This window comes from Chelonoidis abingdonii, chromosome 11, assembly GCF_003597395.2.
Source record: "Chelonoidis abingdonii isolate Lonesome George chromosome 11, CheloAbing_2.0, whole genome shotgun sequence".
Classification (NCBI taxonomy): Eukaryota; Metazoa; Chordata; order Testudines; family Testudinidae; genus Chelonoidis; species Chelonoidis abingdonii.
In genome coordinates, this window is record NC_133779.1 from 43,218,849 (window position 1) to 43,238,083 (window position 19,235).

The following is a 19,235-nucleotide window of genomic DNA, read 5'->3' on the forward strand; positions in this document are numbered from 1 at the left end:
TCCTTGGGCTGAGCGTGTCCAGAGGTGGCGTTCCACTGGGCAGGGAAGATGCAATGTTAGATGTTTTGCTTTTGCGATTCTCCCAGGATTTATGAACCATTACAGAATGACTCATGCGACCACATATTTTCCATGCCTCAACCAGGATCCTTTTCACGCTCTGTATGCAAAAAATTAGACATAATCAGTTCAGATAGTGTGCAACTCAGAGCCCTGCTTTCTATGGTCAGGTCTCTGAGGTGGAGCAGGGAGAGGTTACTTATTGCTGTATCCTTTACTTTGCAGATGCTGTGGGATTGTTACTGATTGTTTAGATGCAGAACAGATTGTTTGAACATTTTAGCGACAGAGGTTTCCAAGAGATGCTAATAAGCTGTGACAGTCGTGTGATCCCTGCCTGTGGGGGGACAAAGCTGATTTTAAGGCAATTCATTGTGCAATTGATTGTCTACTGGTACAAAGAATACTCTTGCCCCAGAGATCCCAGCCTGTGAGGATACATGGGAAGAGTAGGCCAAGGACTGTAGAGCTATTGAAGAAAATTATGAAGGAGCTATCCCAGACTCAGATTTTCAAGGGTGTGGCAGATTTAATGCAGGAAAGAGAAGCCAAAAGGTTATTTCTCATCCCAAGATCCCCATTTCATGTCTCTAGGGAATGTCATTTTGAAAACATTAGATATCAAGGTAGAAACCTCAGTTCAGCTGGGCACCTACCCTAACCTTAGATGATGGTTGTAGTCTAGATACCAGGGGCAGCTCCATGGTTTTGCAGACAAATGTGTGGATTATTTCCACTAGCAGCAGCATAACGTCACATTTTCCATTAATACGGCTCTGGCCCTGCCTTCCCCAGCCACTGAATGTCAGTCACATCCAACTTGGAACCACAGGGCGCAGGAAGCCACTGCTGACCGTTATAAATAGAAATTATGGCTCTTTTAACCATAAGCCTCCCATGGTGCCTCCACCCAGCTAGAGAGATGACTTGCACCCTCACTGACACTCCCATCTGACCAGCCACTGCTGTGGCATTGGTCATCAGCTACAGACACCTTCACTGCTCTTTAACCTCCCTCCCGCAGTGCCCAGTCACTTCACACATCAGATTCCAGCTTTTTTTCCTCACCTTCAGAGCCCTCCACGACCTTCCAGCCTCCTCTCATCCCCTTCTGTTACCCCAGCTACTCATTGGGATCTCACTCCATACCCTTTCCTTATAAGCCCCCATGAGTTTCATGGTCTTTCCTCCCCTCACCGCCTACAAGACTATAACTCTCTACCCCTTTTCTACCCCCCATGGCACATCTCTAAGTCCCTGCTTCAATTTCACTTTTGCAAGGAGCCTTATGGAAAAGGTGTTCTTGGACATGTAAAACGTTCCTGATGTACTACTTTGTGTCAGCCTCTTTGACTGCTTAGGCCAGTGATTTACAACCTGTGATCCGCGGAACCCCAGCAGTCCGCAGACTATGTCTGAGATTTCCAAAGGGGTCTGCGCCTCCATTCTAAGTAATTAGGGCATCTGCAAATGAAAAAAGGCTGCAAACCCCTGGCTTAGGCTGTGACTCTGTGGTCTTTCCCCAGAGACCCTCCCCCATCCCATACCCAATCCCCAGCCTGTGGTGTTGGTTCCTCCTGCATGCAGCTGCCTATTGATCGTAAGTGCCTTGGGACTAGGATTCAGTCAGTCTCTGCAGGGTAAAGTGTCCTGCACAGCACTAGCGCAGAGTAACTAATAACTGATTCTAAAGCATGCATCACCCTAGGGCCATGGTCCCTATTCTGATCCAAATGTGCTAGCCAGCCGTTTGTCTTCACTATAAATAGCTCTGATTTGCTGGATTTTTTCCCCAGTATTCAATAGCTTCCAAGGCCAGAAGGAACTATTGTGCTCTAGTCTGAGCACCTGTATAACACAGGCCATAAAGTCCCAAAATAATTCCTAGAGCCAATTGTTCAGAAAAACATCCAATCTTGATTTTTTTAACGAAGTCAGTGCTGTAAAATCCATCACAACCCTTGGCAGGTTGTTCTAGTAATTAATTACTCACCATTTAAAAATGTATGCATTATTTCCAGTCTGAATTTGTCTAGTTTCAACTTCTAGCCCTTAGATCATGTTATGCCTTTCTCTGCTAGATTGAAGAGCCAATTATGAAATTGCTGTTCCCCAGGTAGGTACTTATAGATTGTAATCAAGTCACCCCTTAATCTCTTTGAAGCTAAATAGATTAAAGAACATGCTCAATCATTCTCATGGCTCATCTCTGAACCCTCTCCAATGAATCAACATCCTTGAATTGGGAGCACCAGAACGGGACACAATATTGCAGCAGCAGCTGCAGCACCAAATACCAAAACAAAATAACCTCTCTACTCCTACTTGAGACTCCCCTGTCTACTCATCCAATAGTTGCATTAGACCTTTATAGTGGTGCTGTAAACTCATGTTCAGCTGATTATTTACTATGACCACCAAATCTTTTTCAAAGTCTCTGCTTCCCAGGTAGAGTCCAGGCTCCTATAAGTAAGAACGAGAGGCCATAGAATGACACTCCCAACATAACCCTCCCCAGGAAGCAGCACCAGGATGCAGGCCACTGCTGAGTTATTGCTGTTCAACTGGCATTTCCTTTATAGAATTTGCTTCTTGTAACTGTTGATATGGCAACAGGATTAGACATGTAAACTGACCAGTCGTGATCTCACTCTGTGTGAACTGAGGACCCCATCAGGTGCCAGGCAGGTAGGGTGTTCAGATGGATGTATTTAAAGGAGGTGGGAAGAGGAATGTGGTAAATATAGAGGCCACAGACCCCCAATAATTTGTGTGACCCTCACCTAATGAAAACTGAAGCAAGCTCAGTATTCACTGCTCCTTGATTGGGCACATCCTATTATGTTATCTAAAGAGCTAACACTCAAGAAGCCAAGGCACAATAACACCCAGTAGGCTCTGGCTTTTAGTAGTAGCTCTTTGGGGGCAGAGATTCCCATTTATCACCTTTATTGAGCGTACATGACCTTGACCTCTACCCACTTCCCTAATACAAATGTTCAGAAAGAGTATAAAGCCCTTGTTCATTGCTAATGTCCTTTACCTTGGATGGGAGCTCACAAACTTTGGGCTTGTCTATGTGGGGGAATAATTCCTGGTTACACTCTATTCTAAAATAAGTGATTTTATTGTCAAATAATTACTCTGGTTGCAAAGCAGAGTAATTATTCCAGCACAGTATCCAGCTAAAGGAGGTGAGTTATTCCAGAATAGTCATGCAGGTCAATTTCCTGTCTGTAGGCACAAGGCTTTTGGGATGGAGCATTCCCTCCCTGACACAGACATTTACAGATGATGTGGGTTTCTTGGCAGCCTTGACTGTGCAAAGCAGCTGCCATTTGGAGTTCGATTAGAATTTGCATAGGTTGTGACTGCAGACCAAGCTGTAATTTACATAAGTGCAAGGTGGAATGGCTCCCTGAGTCAAGACAAAGTCTTAATTGCACTGGAGTTGACTACTGCGTGTGAAGGAATAATCCCATTTTACTGTCCAGGGGAGGAGGAGTTCCTAGCTCACTGCTGCTTGCTCATAGGCTCATGCTCTCTGCAAGGAGTTTGCAGAATATAGTACAGGAACATGTAAAATAAAAAGCAAAGTATTAAATGGAGTCCAGCTACTCCCTTTAGTGTTTCCCATTTGTTTGATTTAGAAAATAATTCATGGCTATTTCATCCAACTATCAAGAAAAATATTGTTAAACAAATTTTGTTCTTTGCCATTAAAGTTGCTCACTTGATGAGATTTCTGTCTGAGCTCAGACTGCACTAGATGATGTCAGGATCTGGCTGTCCCTTCAGAGCGCCTATTCCCTCCCTTGTAGCCTGGGGGACGTTTTCTTTGTAAGATGGCCAAGATTTCTGAGAGGAGGCCTTTGTATAAAGTGTATTGTGTCCTCACAGGCACCAACCCTGTATTTTTTTTTTTTTGTCAAATTATCCCATGCAGTTTATGCATCAGAGGATTATCTGTAGGAGAAACAGCTTGTTTCCTTGTGAGCAAATCATACACTGAACAAAAAAGGACAGTTCCATTTTGTTACGACAACTGAAGTATTGAGAATGATGTAAAGGAAACTCCTATCAGACTGGGTCACATCACTGCAGCTTCCTTTACAAAAATATACATTAATTCTTTTGTTAGCTAGAGCTCACTGGGAAGATAGTTACTTCTGTTATTATGCAGGAATTTGGGAAGGCCAAAGGTGACAGGCTATTTTCATGATTGCAGTTTATTGCAATAAATTTAAGCACATATTCCAAAGACTTGTGAACTGAAGTAACTTTATTGAATGCCTCTTATTTAGCTTCAGCGGTTAATTTAGCATGTAAGCTCTTAGGGAGCCAGGATCGGATCATGTTTGTGCAGCACCTAGCACCATGTGGGTGCTCCTGGAAACAAACAGTAGTTTGCGCAGTGAGTTTTGCAGAATTTTTTTTTTTTTTTAACCACTTTCCTTTAAAAAGCTGCCTTTTCATAGAGCGATTGTGCCACCTCATGGGCTCTTTGCTTTCTCCATCTCAGGCCATCTTTGCTTAGGTCTAACAGAGCCGTGGCAGACTACACTAGAAAACAAAATGGCTAGCAGGCAGGTTCCAGGACAGCCAACCACATCTCATTTTACAGAGCAGGAGCTTCAGGAGAGTACGATTAAACCTCCCAGATACTGGACTAGAGAGATGAGCTTCAAGCAGACTGGACCTGGACTGAAAAATACTTTAATTGCATTTGGCACTTAAACAAAACACGGTATATAATGTCTCTTTTAGGGTCTGAGAGATACTAGAGGATCCAGCTTGTAGCAGTGCTGCAACCAAGTGACATTTATACTTGCAGCATTTTAGTCTAATAGTTAAGTGCTCAGAGGAGGAAATAGAGAATATAACTATTATAATACACAGCAAAAGAGGAGACAATAGTTCTAGTCTGTTCCTTCAATACCAGATCTGTGGTAATGGCCACGTCTGACCAGGAAGAATGATCCAGTTATAATGTACCACCCAAGGATTCAGTAGACCTGGGTTCAATTCTCTGCTCTGCCACAGACTCCCTGGGAGACACTTGTCAAGTCACTAATCTCCGAGTTTCAGTTTCTGTCTGTAAAATGAAGCCAATAGTACTTCTCTACCTTGTGATGGTGATCTGAAGAGAAAAACCATTATGAAAGTGAGGTGCAAGGTATTACAGATAGCCAGACAGGCTGAAGGACACTTGTTTTGTGATTCATACACTCAGCCTTTAAGGCCAGAAGGGACCATCATGATCTAGTCAGATCTGCTGCCTCAGAACCTCGCCAACCTACTCCTGTAATAGTAACCTCTGGCTGAGCTACTGAAGTCCTGAAATCTTAATTTAAAGACTTCAAATTACAGAGAAGCCAACATTCACTCAAGTTCAAACCCCTAAATGACCTGTGCCCCAGGCTGTAGAGGAAGGTAACTTCCCACCCAGGGTCTCTGCCATTCTGATCTGGGGAAAAATTCCTTCCCCACCCCGGATATGGTAATCAGCTAGATCCTGATACCCACCAGCAGATACCAGGGAAAAAATTCTCTGGAGAAGGTTGGGGGGTCTCTGAGTTACTACAGTGTCCCATCTCCTGCCACTGGGGATATTTGCTAATAGGAGTCACAGATGAGCCACTGCAACCTTATAATACTACCTTCTCCATAAATGTATCAAGCTCAGTGTTGAAACAAGTTCAGTTTTTTGCCTGTAAAGCCTAAATTTGTTGGTCATTTATATCCATTTGTTCTTGTCCCAATGTTGGCCCTTAACTGAAATACCTTCCCCCCGTGTTTTTCCCACTGATGTATTTATAGAAGCGATTATATCTCCCTGCAGCCTTTGTTTTGTTAGGCTAAACAAGGTAGCTCCTTAAGTCTCCTCTCATAAGGCAGGTTCTTCATTCCTCTGATCATCCTAGTCGCCCTTCGCTGCACCTGGCTCCAGTTTGAATTGATCTTTCTTAAACATGGGAGATCAGCATTGGACAGTATTCCAGATGAGGGGTCTTGTATCCATGGTAATAACACTTCTATATCTCTACTGGAAATACCTTGCCTGCTGCATCCTAGGATTGCATTAGCCTTCTTCACAGTGATGTTTCATTCATGCAGACAATGGCTAAGATTTTCAGGCTTGGATGATTTAAAGTTAGGCACCTAAATCATCTCTTATACTTAAAGAAGTGGCCTGATTTTTAGATGGGTCGAATGCCCCCAGCTCTCTGTGAAGGGCACATTTGGCCAGAGTATTTAAAGCCAAAAAATATCTCCACTTTTCACTGGCACTTGAAAACGAAACCCAGAAACCATGGCACTATCTAAACCTTTGAGGTAGACCAAGGAAAGTCAAATACTCAAGGCACCAGCTCCTACATACAACAAGCTAGTCAGACCCAGAAAAGCAGTGTTTTTATAGATCAGATAAGTAGAACGGTTGGCACTGGTAATGGAGTAGCAGCGAGAGGCTCTAGTCTAGTCACTCAAAACCAGCCCAAGATACTAATGGCCACAAGTTGTTTCCTTTTTGAGGACACCCTATTGGCCCTATTAAGTGCATTGGAAGTCTTGGTGCAGGCGATAGCAAACAGATATCCAGATCACAAAGTGGCACTGGCTGTCCTGCTCCTGCCTTTACAGACATCTGTATAGCCTGTTATCAGGCTGTTCTGTAGTTAGAAATGAGTCTTCAGTCTCCAGGGCTGTCACCCACTCTAAATTCACTTAAAACAGAGAACTCAGTGAAAGCTGCTGACTTTTAAAATCAATATTTTATTTTACTTGAATGTGCAAATAAATATAAAAAAAACTACATTCAAAGAGCTGGCAAAGCAATTACAAGCCCCAAAGCAAAGATCCTTCAAAAAAAAAATAAAATAAAAAAAAAAATGGAAGAACAAACTTTCTTTAATCAATTTCATGCTAGAAGACAGACAGCGTGCAAATGCTGAAATCTCAAAGGTTAGCAGGCTGCTCTCAAAACACATTGGCACCACCCACTTGTTTCATTCACATCATTTGCCACTATCACATTTGAGACAATAGTGCTGTAAAGGATGAAAGTCTTACTTAATCCATTCAGATTATAAATTAAGGTTTACAAAATAAGGATGCTTAAAAATACCTGAAGTACACTTAAAAATGTTGGGGAGACTGACCAGGGTCCATGCGTGTATTAGCCTTACGCACCCTGGGAGACTTAGAATCAATTGGATTTTAAGCCACAAGTTGCAAGCTACTTTCTAGTAAACATTTGTCTGTATCACAAAACCATAACAAAATTTGGCACAGCTGGTCATCTCTGCTTGGGACAGCAGAATGTTGAACAGGATTGAGGTGCATTTGTAGAGCTGCGTAGAGGCAAAAGGGGATGTTGCACTAGTCAGATCTATCCTAACCTCTTAGAGAGCTCCATCCCCTACCTAAAACAAGCCAAGGGCTTTGAAAAAAATTTCATATTATTTCCGCCATTGGCATCAGTTGAGCCCTGAATAATGAGAATCTGGGTTCATGGTACAAAGTGCACTGCTGGCAATGGATGTGCATGTGGCCACAAATGCCAAACGGTCAGCCTGGCTGCCTCCCACTCACAAAGATTATCTTGCAAAAAAGAAACAACTGGTACAGTTTTAGGTCAAATGTGCACAAATGGACCATTTCTCCTGCTGTCAAGTGAGACAACTGCAAAACCAAATGCAGTACAGTGGGGTAAACACAGCACGATTCCCATAGGCTACTACTTGATCCAGCAGAAATTATAACCATAAAAACCAAATCACAGAAACAAAAACATATCAGGGGATCCAATTCCCCCCAAAGGCCAGGAGACCTTGGAGTCAGGGCCAAAAAGACGCTAGATTTGCCTCATGACACCATGTATTTTACACAGGATTATGTGCTATTCCCAGGCTCCTGCAATCCACAAGTGAAGTGAGGATGGGGTTGCAGGGCTGCCTTGACTCTGAACTTTCTGGTCCTTTTGCTAGGTTTAAGTCAGAAGACAAATGTAGAGTTCTGTTTGGTGCAGAGCATGGTGGGTGGGTGGGTGAGATTTTTTGTTTTGTTTTGTTTTGTGTTTTGGCAGAGTTCAGGAGGAGGTACAGAAGTGTCAGTGGAATAGCTTGTCTACACTGCTTATGCCTGGAGAGAATCTTCCTCTGAATACACATTTCTGTGTGTCACTGCAAAAGAGAGCATCTGTACAGACATCAGCAAAAAAGAGCAGTATCTAGGAAACCCTCCAAGCCAGTGCAAACATGCTTTAAGAGCTCCATCTACTGATCCACTTTGTAAGTGTTATTATCCCAGCAGTACTCAGAGATGTGTCTGCAACATACAGTCTCCAGAGGCTGTCAATCAGCATGCAAAACACAAACAAAAAACCCAGACCTCCTCATGGATTTTATTCCAGCTTCAAGCAGTTCCTGAAATGAGAAGGCAGGATATTGCAGCGTGACACAGTTTTATAAAGATTGACGGATCCAATACAGAATTATCTGCGGAGGCAGAGAATGTGCCCGGGCTCACTTGCTCAGCAACACAGCCCATGGAGCCATTTCTGATTAGCGCCTGCTCTGAAACCCTTAGCCAATCTAGCTGTTTTAAAATTCGAGGGGCTTATTTCCCTCGATGTCTCAAGATTTGGCATTTCCTCATCACAGCAGCAGTAATGCATGTGGCATTCATAGCTTCATTCGTATGAAAGATAATGCAATTGAGTACCCGCACCCATGGCAAAGCCAGTGATCTGTGCCCAGTGCTCTGGGCCCACTGGCCCTGAGGGGTTATATTAAGAAGTTCTGCAGACTGAGACATGGCATGAAATGCAGAGGGACATAAAACATTAAACACTTAAAAAGAGGAAGCAGTTGCCAGTGTCAGCTCTAGTACCCATCATGCTCTACACTTGCTAGAGCATGCAGCCCCCTCAGCCACCTTGCAAGCAGCCAGGCCAGCTTGCCCTGTTCCTCCAATGCAGCAGCCATTGGCAGCTCTTCTGGAGCTGAGCACTTGGCACCCCCCAAGTAGCCAGACCACCTTGCTCAGCCTTTCCCACACCAGCTGACTTGTGGGAGGCCTGAAGCTAGAAAGCTACTGCACAGAGTGGCAATGCTAAGAGCCCTCTTCCAGGAACGGCTTTAGCTCTCTTCACGATGACATAGCCTGGAGGATTACACTGTGAGGAGACAATTCTGTGCCATATGGAAAATACATCATACCCCAAAGTAAAATGCTGTTTGGATAAATATCATTAATACATACATTGCATTCCCACCACTATTCTCAGAGTAAAAGTGTTTTGCCGGCAAAGCTCCTGCTTGGCGTGGTCACGTGGATGAGTCTCTGCTCATGGTGAGGCTGGACGGCGACTGTACTGGACTCTGTATCTATTTACGGGGACCCCATGGACATTCACCGTCTCACAAGTTGTTTTGCACGGGACCATGTCCTCATCCTCATCGCCCATTAGCCAGTCTTGAACCAGTTCTGCTGCCTCCACTGTAACATTCTCTTCTAGCCACCTGCTGTGCCACTCTTCAAACTGTTGGTGGTGCTTTAGCAGAACCATGGGCTGCACCTGAGACAAGGACAGTAAAGGTCACTGAAAGGCTTGTAGGGGAGAAGGTTAAATCTTCAGCTCTCTGGATACTTGAGATATAAAACAACCAGAGGAGCACATATCCCTTATACCTGCCTCTAGAGGCCTCTGCTTCTTAAATGGAACTATCCTCCTGTACAACTTGCATAGTAAAGCTCTGGCCAGTAAACTAAGGTATACAGCATTTACCAGTTCCTTTGCTATTTCAGCCAAGGTGGAGATGTAAGTCCAGGGAGCAGTCTGTAGGAATTCAGCCATGAGATTCCTGTCACTACAGGTCTCACAGCTCAAGTTCCCCATCTCTGCCAGTGCCTGAGCTGTTGAGAGAATAACAGGACATGCACCTGCTTGGCTCGGGAGAGAGTGCCCCGCCTGTACATGTAATCCTCAGAGTTCATGATGAACATCATTTTGTGGGTGTTGAGCCTGAACCTGCAGTCCATGTTGCATGCACTCTCCACCCCGATCAGCCTCTTCCAGGAACTCTTCACTTCGCTCCGCAGAGCTCTCACTTGCTTGCATTGCCACTTGCGGAATTTTTTAAGGTTCCTAGGACAAAACCAAGTATTATGAAGTAATTTAAAATCCCTGGCTATTCAACTTCCACCCGCCTAGTCACCAAAGATCAGAACATGAAATTCACATTCCTATGCCTGGCTCTTCCCAGGAACTTTGCTTCCAGACCATCCCCTTACCCCCAAGGTTGGGACACTTTTGTGACGAAATGCAGAAGGGATTAGGCCTTAAATTTCTCCCCAAAAGAGGGACTGCTTAGAAGACAGTCCTACTCTCTTCTCCTTATTGTACACACTGTATTCTGTGAAAACCTAAGTGCTGCCTTCAGTGCCCTTGTGCAGAGCGCCACACACTGGCTGCAAACCTGCACCCCAGAGTGCCTGTATTTCTCTGGAATGATGTGTACAGTATATTGGTTTTGAGGTGCTAGGGATGGAAAGTGCAAGAGAAATAAAATTTGAAGAGACTCTTCCACACAGGAATCGAACCAAAATAATCTCAACACACAGGACTGCAGCAGAACCAGCTGTTGTGGGCAAGACACCGGGGAAAGGGGAGAGCTCACCTTTGCAGAAAGACCGGTTTCAGTAAGAAGCCATCGCTCTGGTTGTTTGGGATGCCCTCCACCCCAACGTACTGTTCCATGTAGTTAGCCAAGTGCTATACAAGAAAGACCGTTTCCAAGTCATATCTCCCCAGTCAGAATAAACTCAGATGCCCTAATAGTGTATTTCCAGGCTGCTTTTAAAGCTGCCTGTACCTAACCCAACCACCCCTGAGCCAATTTGCATTTAAATCCACTTCTGTATCAGCAGCCTCTATATCAAGGGGACACAGTCCTCCACATGCTTTACCCCAAGTACACTCAATGTCCTGGGAAAGCCTGTCCCATAATTTGGAGTGAAATGGAAGGGAACATTCCTGGCAGCCTCCTTTGTCAGTGGCACAGAGGTGACTCCATAGTCATTGCAACTTAATTACCTGAACCTCCATAGGGTCTTCTGTTTGGGTTTCTTCTGTGTCTAGTAGCTCGATGGTCATTATCACCTGCCCTTTCCTCTGAAGAAACATTACCTGTAATGAAGTGAGACACATGGGATGTCACCTGCATCCTCCAGAGCTGGGTAGGAGCCCAAATCAGTGTGCTGAATTTTCATAGAAATTAAGCTGAACATGACAGATTGGAGAAGAGGTGAATATACAACATGGCACCCTGATGCTTGACCACACAGAAACCTAGGCTCTGTTCTTGCTACCACTTTCTCCGTTCCTCTACACTGTGTCCTTGGGGATTTCAATACCACCTTTATGCAGATGTTCCTTTAACCTCTCAAGCTCTGTCCTCCCCCACTCACCCTCCTTCTGTGAAACCTGCTTCTCTGCCTGCCCCATCACCCTTAGCACAGTAACTCCTCAAACTTAATACATCAAAACAAAGCTCCATCCTTCCTTCCAGTCCTCCTCCTAACCCTTCGCCCTCCAATACTGCTAGTTGCTCCACTATCCTCCTCACCACCCTGATGTTATATTAGGCTTCTCTCGGACTTGCCCCATACCTGTCCAAACTATTGCCAGATGCTGACTGTCCTTCTACAAGACTTTCCTCTTAATTCGATCTTTATTGTTAGAACCACGCTCCAAAGCTTTGGTTATCACCTGTGCTGGCTACTATAAGCACCATCTCTTCCCTCTGCCTCCCCACCAGTCCCTCTGGAACTAACCTCCTGGGCCCTCTCCAAAGATGCCTTAAGACTCCATCCTTCCACATTCAAATCCTTCCTTGAAATTCACTGTCCACAAAGCCTCCAAACTCTAACCCTAGCACTGAAACTCACCATACCCTTTTGGACTTGCCTAGGTCTGGGTGCAGCCAGCATTCATGCTGTGGCTACAGGGCAGAAGCCCTCTCCTTTCAGCTCTCCTTGCCCGCTGTCCTGTCAGGAAAGAGCTTTGACTTTTTATTTGCCTCCAAAGTGCCACATGCCCCCATGGAACTATCTGAAAAGTAATATATTCACTCAAAGGCTTCCTGCGTGTCTGAATAGGAGCAAACTCTCTGATGGGTACTTGGTCACAGCCTCCTTGGCTAGGAGATACAAAGATAGGAAAACTCCCCGGCCCTAAGTGACAGGATGCGGCTCATCTCTTGGGCGCTAGGCTAACAGGAGAGCACCAGACTGCTGCTGTCTGCACCACCCGTCTGGTTCCCCTCTGATTTGAGTAATTCCCCTGAAACAAGCGCTCACCTTGAAGCAGTTCTCATCTGCCATGCAGCGCTCGGCCTTCCACTGATAGCTGGTCTCCTTGGCTGCCCGGACACACCTGGAGGATAGGTTGCCTCCAGCAGCACCTCGCTTTCTCTCACTTAAGTAGAGCTCTACAACCTTCAGGCAGATATCATCACTCACAAGATGGTGAAGCTATTATCAAGAGAAAAGGGGGTCAGCAAGTTTGTAGCAAGACTGTTACATACACTGGTGCACCCCACACTACTCCCTTACCTCTGCCCTCCCCCATCCCATTTTGCAATGAATGTAACAGAGGAAGCAAGGGGCAGTCAAGTCAAAGCATTTGTTTAAACGTCTAATTGCTAACCTGGTAATGGAGAGCTCGATAATAGAGTTAGACGATTCACACTCACTAAACTTGTAATCAAAGCTTCCCAATGGCTCTGGTGGGGACACTCAAGTGTCACCAGCAGAGAAATCAATGAGATGTGTAGTCGTAAGTTAACTGGCCATAGGAATTTCAGCTCACAAACTGCATTTTCTCCTGTTTTTACCAATAGTTGTTTCCTTTGACTATTTCCTCTGCCTTTTTTCCACTACCTACTAACAGCTGTATAAACACCTCAGGAGAAATCTTGGCTTCTTATGCTTGCAGGATACCTTGTAACCCTAATAGTACTATATAAACCAAAGAGGAAATACTGAAGCTTACAGAAGCTGCAAGTCCACAGGCCTAGATTTTCAAATGCCAATTCCTTTAAACTGTGATACTCAGGGTTTTTAAGCTAGGGAGAGACGAGGAGGGAAACGGAGAGATGAATGCCCGTCTCACCAGGAGATACATTCCAAGTGTTGCTCTGAGGTGCAGTTCCTCTTTACTTTTACTCTGACCTTTGCGAGCTCTCTCATACACACTGACAGGCCTGTTTATCAATAGGACAAGGAGGGGCTGTCCACCAACGGCGCTTTGGAAGCACTAAGAGATGATTTGAGAGACAATTACCTGGCGGACAATATTCTGCACCAGCTTGTCCATGGTGAAGCCGATGTAGGCGTGGATAGTGAACATCTCCCTCAGAGTGTCCTCGTACTGTGTGGGGTCAATGTTCCCATCCAGCAAACTTCTCACCATATCCAAGAATGCTGGGTAATATTCCTCCAACTCCACCTCACCTGGGCAGGAGAAAACAGCAGTCACTGCACACAAGAGGCAGAGGGTGGCCCCGAGACGGGACAGAAGAGATAACTGTGCTCTAGATCTAGGACATTTGGCACCAGGACTATTTTTAGACACAAGCAAGACGCTTCAAGTGCAGCACCAACCACATCTTTTCAGTTGCCACTAACAGCACACAGAAGACCCCAGGAGAACAGTGTGACTATCTGAAATGGTCACTGGGGCAGTACCTGACTCAACTCTCACATGTGTATGTATTTTAAATGTAAGCAACAAACTCCAAGACAATTCATAATAGTATTTTCCTATGTTCTAGAAATACCTATATAGAAGACAAGGTATATATCATACAACAGCCAATGGGCTTGTAGAGGTCTAAATGAACAAAAATGTGTCCCTTGCCTTGTAAGTTATCCCGTAACTATTCTGATTAATACATGCAGGTAACATTAGTTATGAATCCATAATTCTCAGACACTGGAGAAATCTCAGTATCTATATTCCTCATATTCATGCCAGCTGGTCCCAGTCATTGCAAATGGCCTCTGCATAAGGAACTCAGAATGCTAAGAGCAAAATAATTCCCAGTCTGCACAATGCTCTTACTTGGTTGTTTCAATCTCAGTTCCATGGCTGGATCATTGGACTTTTCTTTCCTTCCCTCACAGAGGAGTTTCTCCCTCTCCTTTTCAGTTCGATACTCTAGAAGCTGCTTCTGAGCTTGACGATAAATCTTTAAGAGCCTTGAGCAGAGAGTCTGGTGAAGACGGAGGAAGAAATACCAATTATTATTGGCAAAGAACAGACTATAAACATCGTCCAGAGTTTTGTGAGGCTCAGCAACAGCGGCATCACAGAAGCCAGCTTTCTCCTCCAGAGGGCTGCTTGGAGGCCCAGGCACATGTTTCTTTCGTAGCTCAGGAGCATCCAGGTTCTGTCCCTGATGGTTTTCTCTATCCTCATCAGGTGACTCTTCAGAAATACTGTGGTCAGGGAGCTGAGAGAAAAACAGCTCCGGTACGAAGTGATGCACTATTTGCCGAATGGTGGCCTGATCTTCCTTCTGGATAGTGGGCTGTCGTTTCACATAGTAGCTAATGAGTGAAGCTGCATCTTCCAGAATCTGTTTATCCTCATAGATGAAGATGAGGTGAGGCTCGTTTGTAGTGGCACTTCTCCCCTCTGAATGCTGCTCCTGATGCTGTAATCAAGAGACAAACAAGTAAGATCCTTCCAATCCATTCTCAAGAGCCATTCCCACCACAACACACACACAAATCACCCACGTGTTAATGGCTAGGCTGGGGGACAGCGGAGGAAAGGGGATATTTATGGGATTACATATGCTCTCTCTCTCACATTTTTATCTACAAGATATATATTTTTGAGCATTCTTCTCACCCACTCCTGTCATCTTAATTATGAGCTCTTCAGGGTAGGGATGGTATCTTCCTCTAAGTTTGTACAGCTCGTCCCACAACAGGGACCCAATTCTGATCTGCACTTCTGGGCATTACCGCAATACAGAACAATATAAACAGACAGGATCGATTGTTTGTTAACATATACACCTCATCGTAGACGCTCTCAATCTCATTCAACAAGCTCTTGGAGCGCAGAGCTTTGGTGTCATTTTGTTTGAAGTTGACAGCCTGGTGGTCAAGGGACTTTAAGTACGCCTTCTCATACTGCTCCCGCCAGATCTTGTTGAAGCCCTGCTGGGCTTCCCGCCATTCCTCCTCTTTTGCTTTCAACCTGCATAATGCAGAACAGACAATTTGAAAACCATACCACAGAAATTCACACACAATGTTTTAAGAGCAGCCTGTTGAGACACAGCAAGACTTTCAGTATTCCCAGGGGAAAAGAAAAAAAAAATTTTTGGTAAATAGTTATGGCTGGGAATACAAAATATTGTAGTTTAAAAAACATCTTAAGTGGCGGAAGCTCAGGCAATCCACAGTAGAGGTGCCAACACCTTAACTCTGCCCTGCTTTTTCTGGAACAATTTTCTCAGGTCCTAGGAGATCCCCACCTAACTGTCTCTGTCTTAAATACAAGGATTCCATCTGACCAGCCAGAAATACTGGGAAGTGGGAATGGCTCAGAAGTGAGGGGCAGAGCTAAATTTTCCTCACAGGCACTAAAGAAACTGTCACAGAGCAAGGTCCAGGAACAGTGGGTGTTGCGTGAAGATGCCATAGATGGCTGTTGTCCCAAGCTGCTGGTTGCCAGAAGCCAGGATTCAGAACAGGAGACTTGACAGTTAGGGATAGGGGAAATTAAAAGCTCACAGACTGGAGGGTGGGACTGATTTTCACTAGAGGGTGGGACTGATTTTCATAGAATATCAGGGTTGGAAGGGACCTCAGAAGGTATCTAGTCCAACCCCCTGCTCAAAGCAGGACCAATCCCCAACTAAATCATCCCAGCCAGGGCTTTGTCAAGCCTGACCTTAAAAATCTCTAAGAAAGGAGATTCCACCACCTCCCTAGGGAACCCATTCCAGGCTTCACCACCCTCCACCCAGTGAAAAAGTTTTCCTAATATCCAACCTACAACCTCCTCCAACTTGGGAGACCATTACTCCTTGTCCCTGTCCATCTGGTACTACTGAGAACAGTCTAGATCCATCCTCTTTGGAAACCCCCTTTCGAGATAGTGAAAGCAGCTACATTCCCCCCTCATTCTCTCTTTGCGCAGACTAACCAAACGAGCAGCTTCCTTATGCCTCTCCTATAAGTTCATCGGCTCTCAGCCCCCTAATCATTTGTGTTGCCCTTTGCTACTCTTCCAATTTTCCACATCCGTTCGTAAGTCTGGGCCAAAACTGGACACACGTACTCCACATGAGGCCCACAACAATGCGATAGAGGGGAATGACACATCCTCATCGCGGCAATCTTATACAGCCCAAAATGCTGTTAGCCTCTTTGGCAACAGGTGGCATTCTGTCAGCTCAGAATCCCAGCTTCTCGTCACATGTAACCCCAGGATCCCTTTCCTGCAGAAACGCCTGCCTAGCCAACAGTCCCACGTCTGCTAGCAGGCATCGGGTCTCCCATCCTATGTGCAGGACCTGCACTTGTCTCGAAACTCTCATCAGATTTCTTTTGGCCCAATCCTCTAATTTGTCTAGGTCCCTCTGTATCCTATCCCTACCGACCAGCGTATCTACCTCTCCCCCCAACTTAGTGTCATCTGAGAACTTGCTCAGGGTGCAGTCCACGCCATCCTCCAGATCATTAATGAAGATATTGAACAAAACCAGCCCCAGAACCGACCCTTGGGGCACTCCGCTTGATACCGTATTTTCTCTCTTTTTAAAATGCATGCTGAAATGTTAATTGTAATTTTAAAGGGAAAAATCAACATGAGATGCCTATGCCTAGCAAGCAGAGGTTCCTTGGAGAAAAATGGCGATAAAAACCTCTTGTTAAAAATGTGAGATTATATAGCACCTGTTATGTAACAGTCATTGGACCTGTAATAGTGCTGCATCACATGCAGAGATCACCTCTAACACCACCACACTCTTGGAATCCGCTGGTTCTCCGTGAAGATTAATCCATAAAGAGATTTTTCAGTTATGACTGGACAAAAAAAATTAGAACTTTCAAAAAAAAGGCATACCTCCTCACTCTCACTATTCCAAAGTCTCATTCAAAATGACATGTCCAGTTAACTTCATTTTCAAAAAATAAAATCCTCCCTTCCTTTAAGTAGGACTAAGAGAAGTTTTAGTGCAGAAAGGAACTTTTCTCAGCAAGCCAGGGATGAGCATAACCATAACAATGGAGCCACTCTCATGGCTCCATTACAGAGCAATACAGTACGCAAGTGTGAAGAATTCACAAGGTTGGGGGTGGGAGTGAAACAGTTGATTGTCATGCACTAGAAATGATTACATTAAAGAAACTGTATTATAGACTGAATTAAAAAACGTACATGTTAATACCAAAAGGTACCTGAAACCTTTTACACAATTACTTAGCTTTTCAATTAAACTATAAAAAATGCTTATATAATGCCTCCTACAAAGAGAGAATTTGAAAAAAGTTTTATTTTAAAATGTATTTTTAGATGTCTACATTAATACAGAAAGTTATTGGAGGAGGAATCCTAGCTGAAACCAAACAATGGCAAAGCCCCACAGAACTAAAGGAATAGCTTGGTTTACTTATAAAATGAATGAAAAACCAGTTTAACAATTTTCATGGCAGGAGAGGCAGCAATCTTGTTACAGTTATTCCCATATTACACAATCATCACAAAGTTTGTGGTGAGCTATTTTCTACTGAAACATACATACTGCAAGAGCAACAGTGCACTGTCATAATTTATATTGTTTAAGCTGTTTTCAGATGGGGCTAAGAGTCATCTAATATCTTTGTGACCTATTATATTGAAGTGATTTTTAAAAGATATTCCATTAATTGCTCACCTCTGTCCTGCATTAGAATCCTATGAGATGAAAATAGGTAATTAATTTCTGAAACAATAAGCTTTCAAAGACTACATTAGCTAATTAGATAGAAATGATACGTGAACCCAAGAAAGTTACCTTTTTAAAACTACGGGGACAGCAGTAACCGGATTTTTCTTAAGACTCTCAATGATTTCTGGTGCTTTATCACCATAGATACGGTAGATGGCTCTGCGCTGGATCACTTCTGACGTTCCTCCCAAGCAATCATCCAATCGGAATTTCTCCTGATCCTCTTGAGACATCCGAGACAGCTTTTTCTGAACACTCTCCAACACGCGTATTGTGGCCAGATTGGTTTCCAAGACAACATCCAACTGTTGAAGTTCACAAACAATACCACAACTAAGAAAGGATTCAGCAGCTAGTCTCTGGTCTCTTTTCCTATGCTCAGATCTGTACCTGTATTTCAGTGTCCACTGGCTAGGAGTCACGGGCTTCGGTGAGGATTCTCACAAGGTGGAGAACTCCGACACTACTTTCAATTGTAAAATTGGCCCCCAGATTTCCTTAAGGGCTATTTTGTGCTGCATTTGCCGTTGGCAAAGCAGGGTGCTATGATGCAGTTGACATATCTGGTTTACAGAGATTGTGCTTAGAAATAAAATCCTCTACACCAAAAGCAATATTTAAAGCTACAGCACATGCAAGAGTACTAGCAGGGCACCTCCAAGCCCTGCATGAAAAGGAAAGTATGTAAAGCTCTTGAAACCTTTCCCTCCGGTGACACACACAGTGGCATTATGGTGTTCGTGCCTCCTCACCCCAGGCTGGAGAAGTACAAAGCAACCACCACTACTGGGGAGAAGTGTGAAAGGGTTAACTTTGGAGAAAAGCAGCCTTGGGAAAGCAAGCCCACACTAAAGCTCAGGTAGAAAGAAGGGGAGGAACTGACACAGCAAGAAGAGTTAACTAATAAATTGAGCCCTGCTCAGATACAAAATTTGTATCTGCATCTGATCTGCGATCCACAAAAATGACCTGTGGATATCCACATCCAGAGATATCAACAGATTTGCAGGGCTTTAGATATAAAATTTGGATCTGTATCTATCCACGATCCACAAAAATGGTCCACGGATATAAAGCAGATATCCCTGGATTTTCAGGGCTCTACTAATAAAGTGTTCAACATTTGGCTATTGACTATAAATAAGGCTCAGATTT

General features: G+C 44.3%; 1 protein-coding gene across 2 annotated transcripts in view; it reads right to left on the reverse strand.

The window, feature by feature from the left end:
- Positions 1 to 6,814: 6,814 nt before the first annotated feature.
- The window catches only part of SIN3B (SIN3 transcription regulator family member B), a 28,675-nt gene continuing 16,254 nt past the window's right edge, over positions 6,815 to 19,235 (reverse strand). Inside the window, exons 11-20 of one of the 2 annotated variants that reach the window (XR_004374043.2) lie at positions 18,147 to 18,385; positions 15,154 to 15,337; positions 14,189 to 14,783; positions 13,409 to 13,578; positions 12,424 to 12,597; positions 11,159 to 11,251; positions 10,743 to 10,837; positions 10,006 to 10,210; positions 9,325 to 9,640; positions 6,815 to 8,486 (exon numbers count right to left, since the gene is read on the reverse strand). Coding sequence is in view for 1 of the 2 variants with exons in the window: in XM_032782877.2 (XP_032638768.1) it covers positions 9,410 to 9,640; positions 10,006 to 10,210; positions 10,743 to 10,837; positions 11,159 to 11,251; positions 12,424 to 12,597; positions 13,409 to 13,578; positions 14,189 to 14,783; positions 15,154 to 15,337; positions 18,147 to 18,385 (1,986 nt within the window). In the remaining variant the exon portion in view is untranslated. Of the gene's footprint in view, positions 9,641 to 10,005; positions 10,211 to 10,742; positions 10,838 to 11,158; positions 11,252 to 12,423; positions 12,598 to 13,408; positions 13,579 to 14,188; positions 14,784 to 15,153; positions 15,338 to 18,146; positions 18,386 to 19,235 lie in introns of both variants that reach the window. The other variant, XM_032782877.2, reaches the window with a different exon arrangement.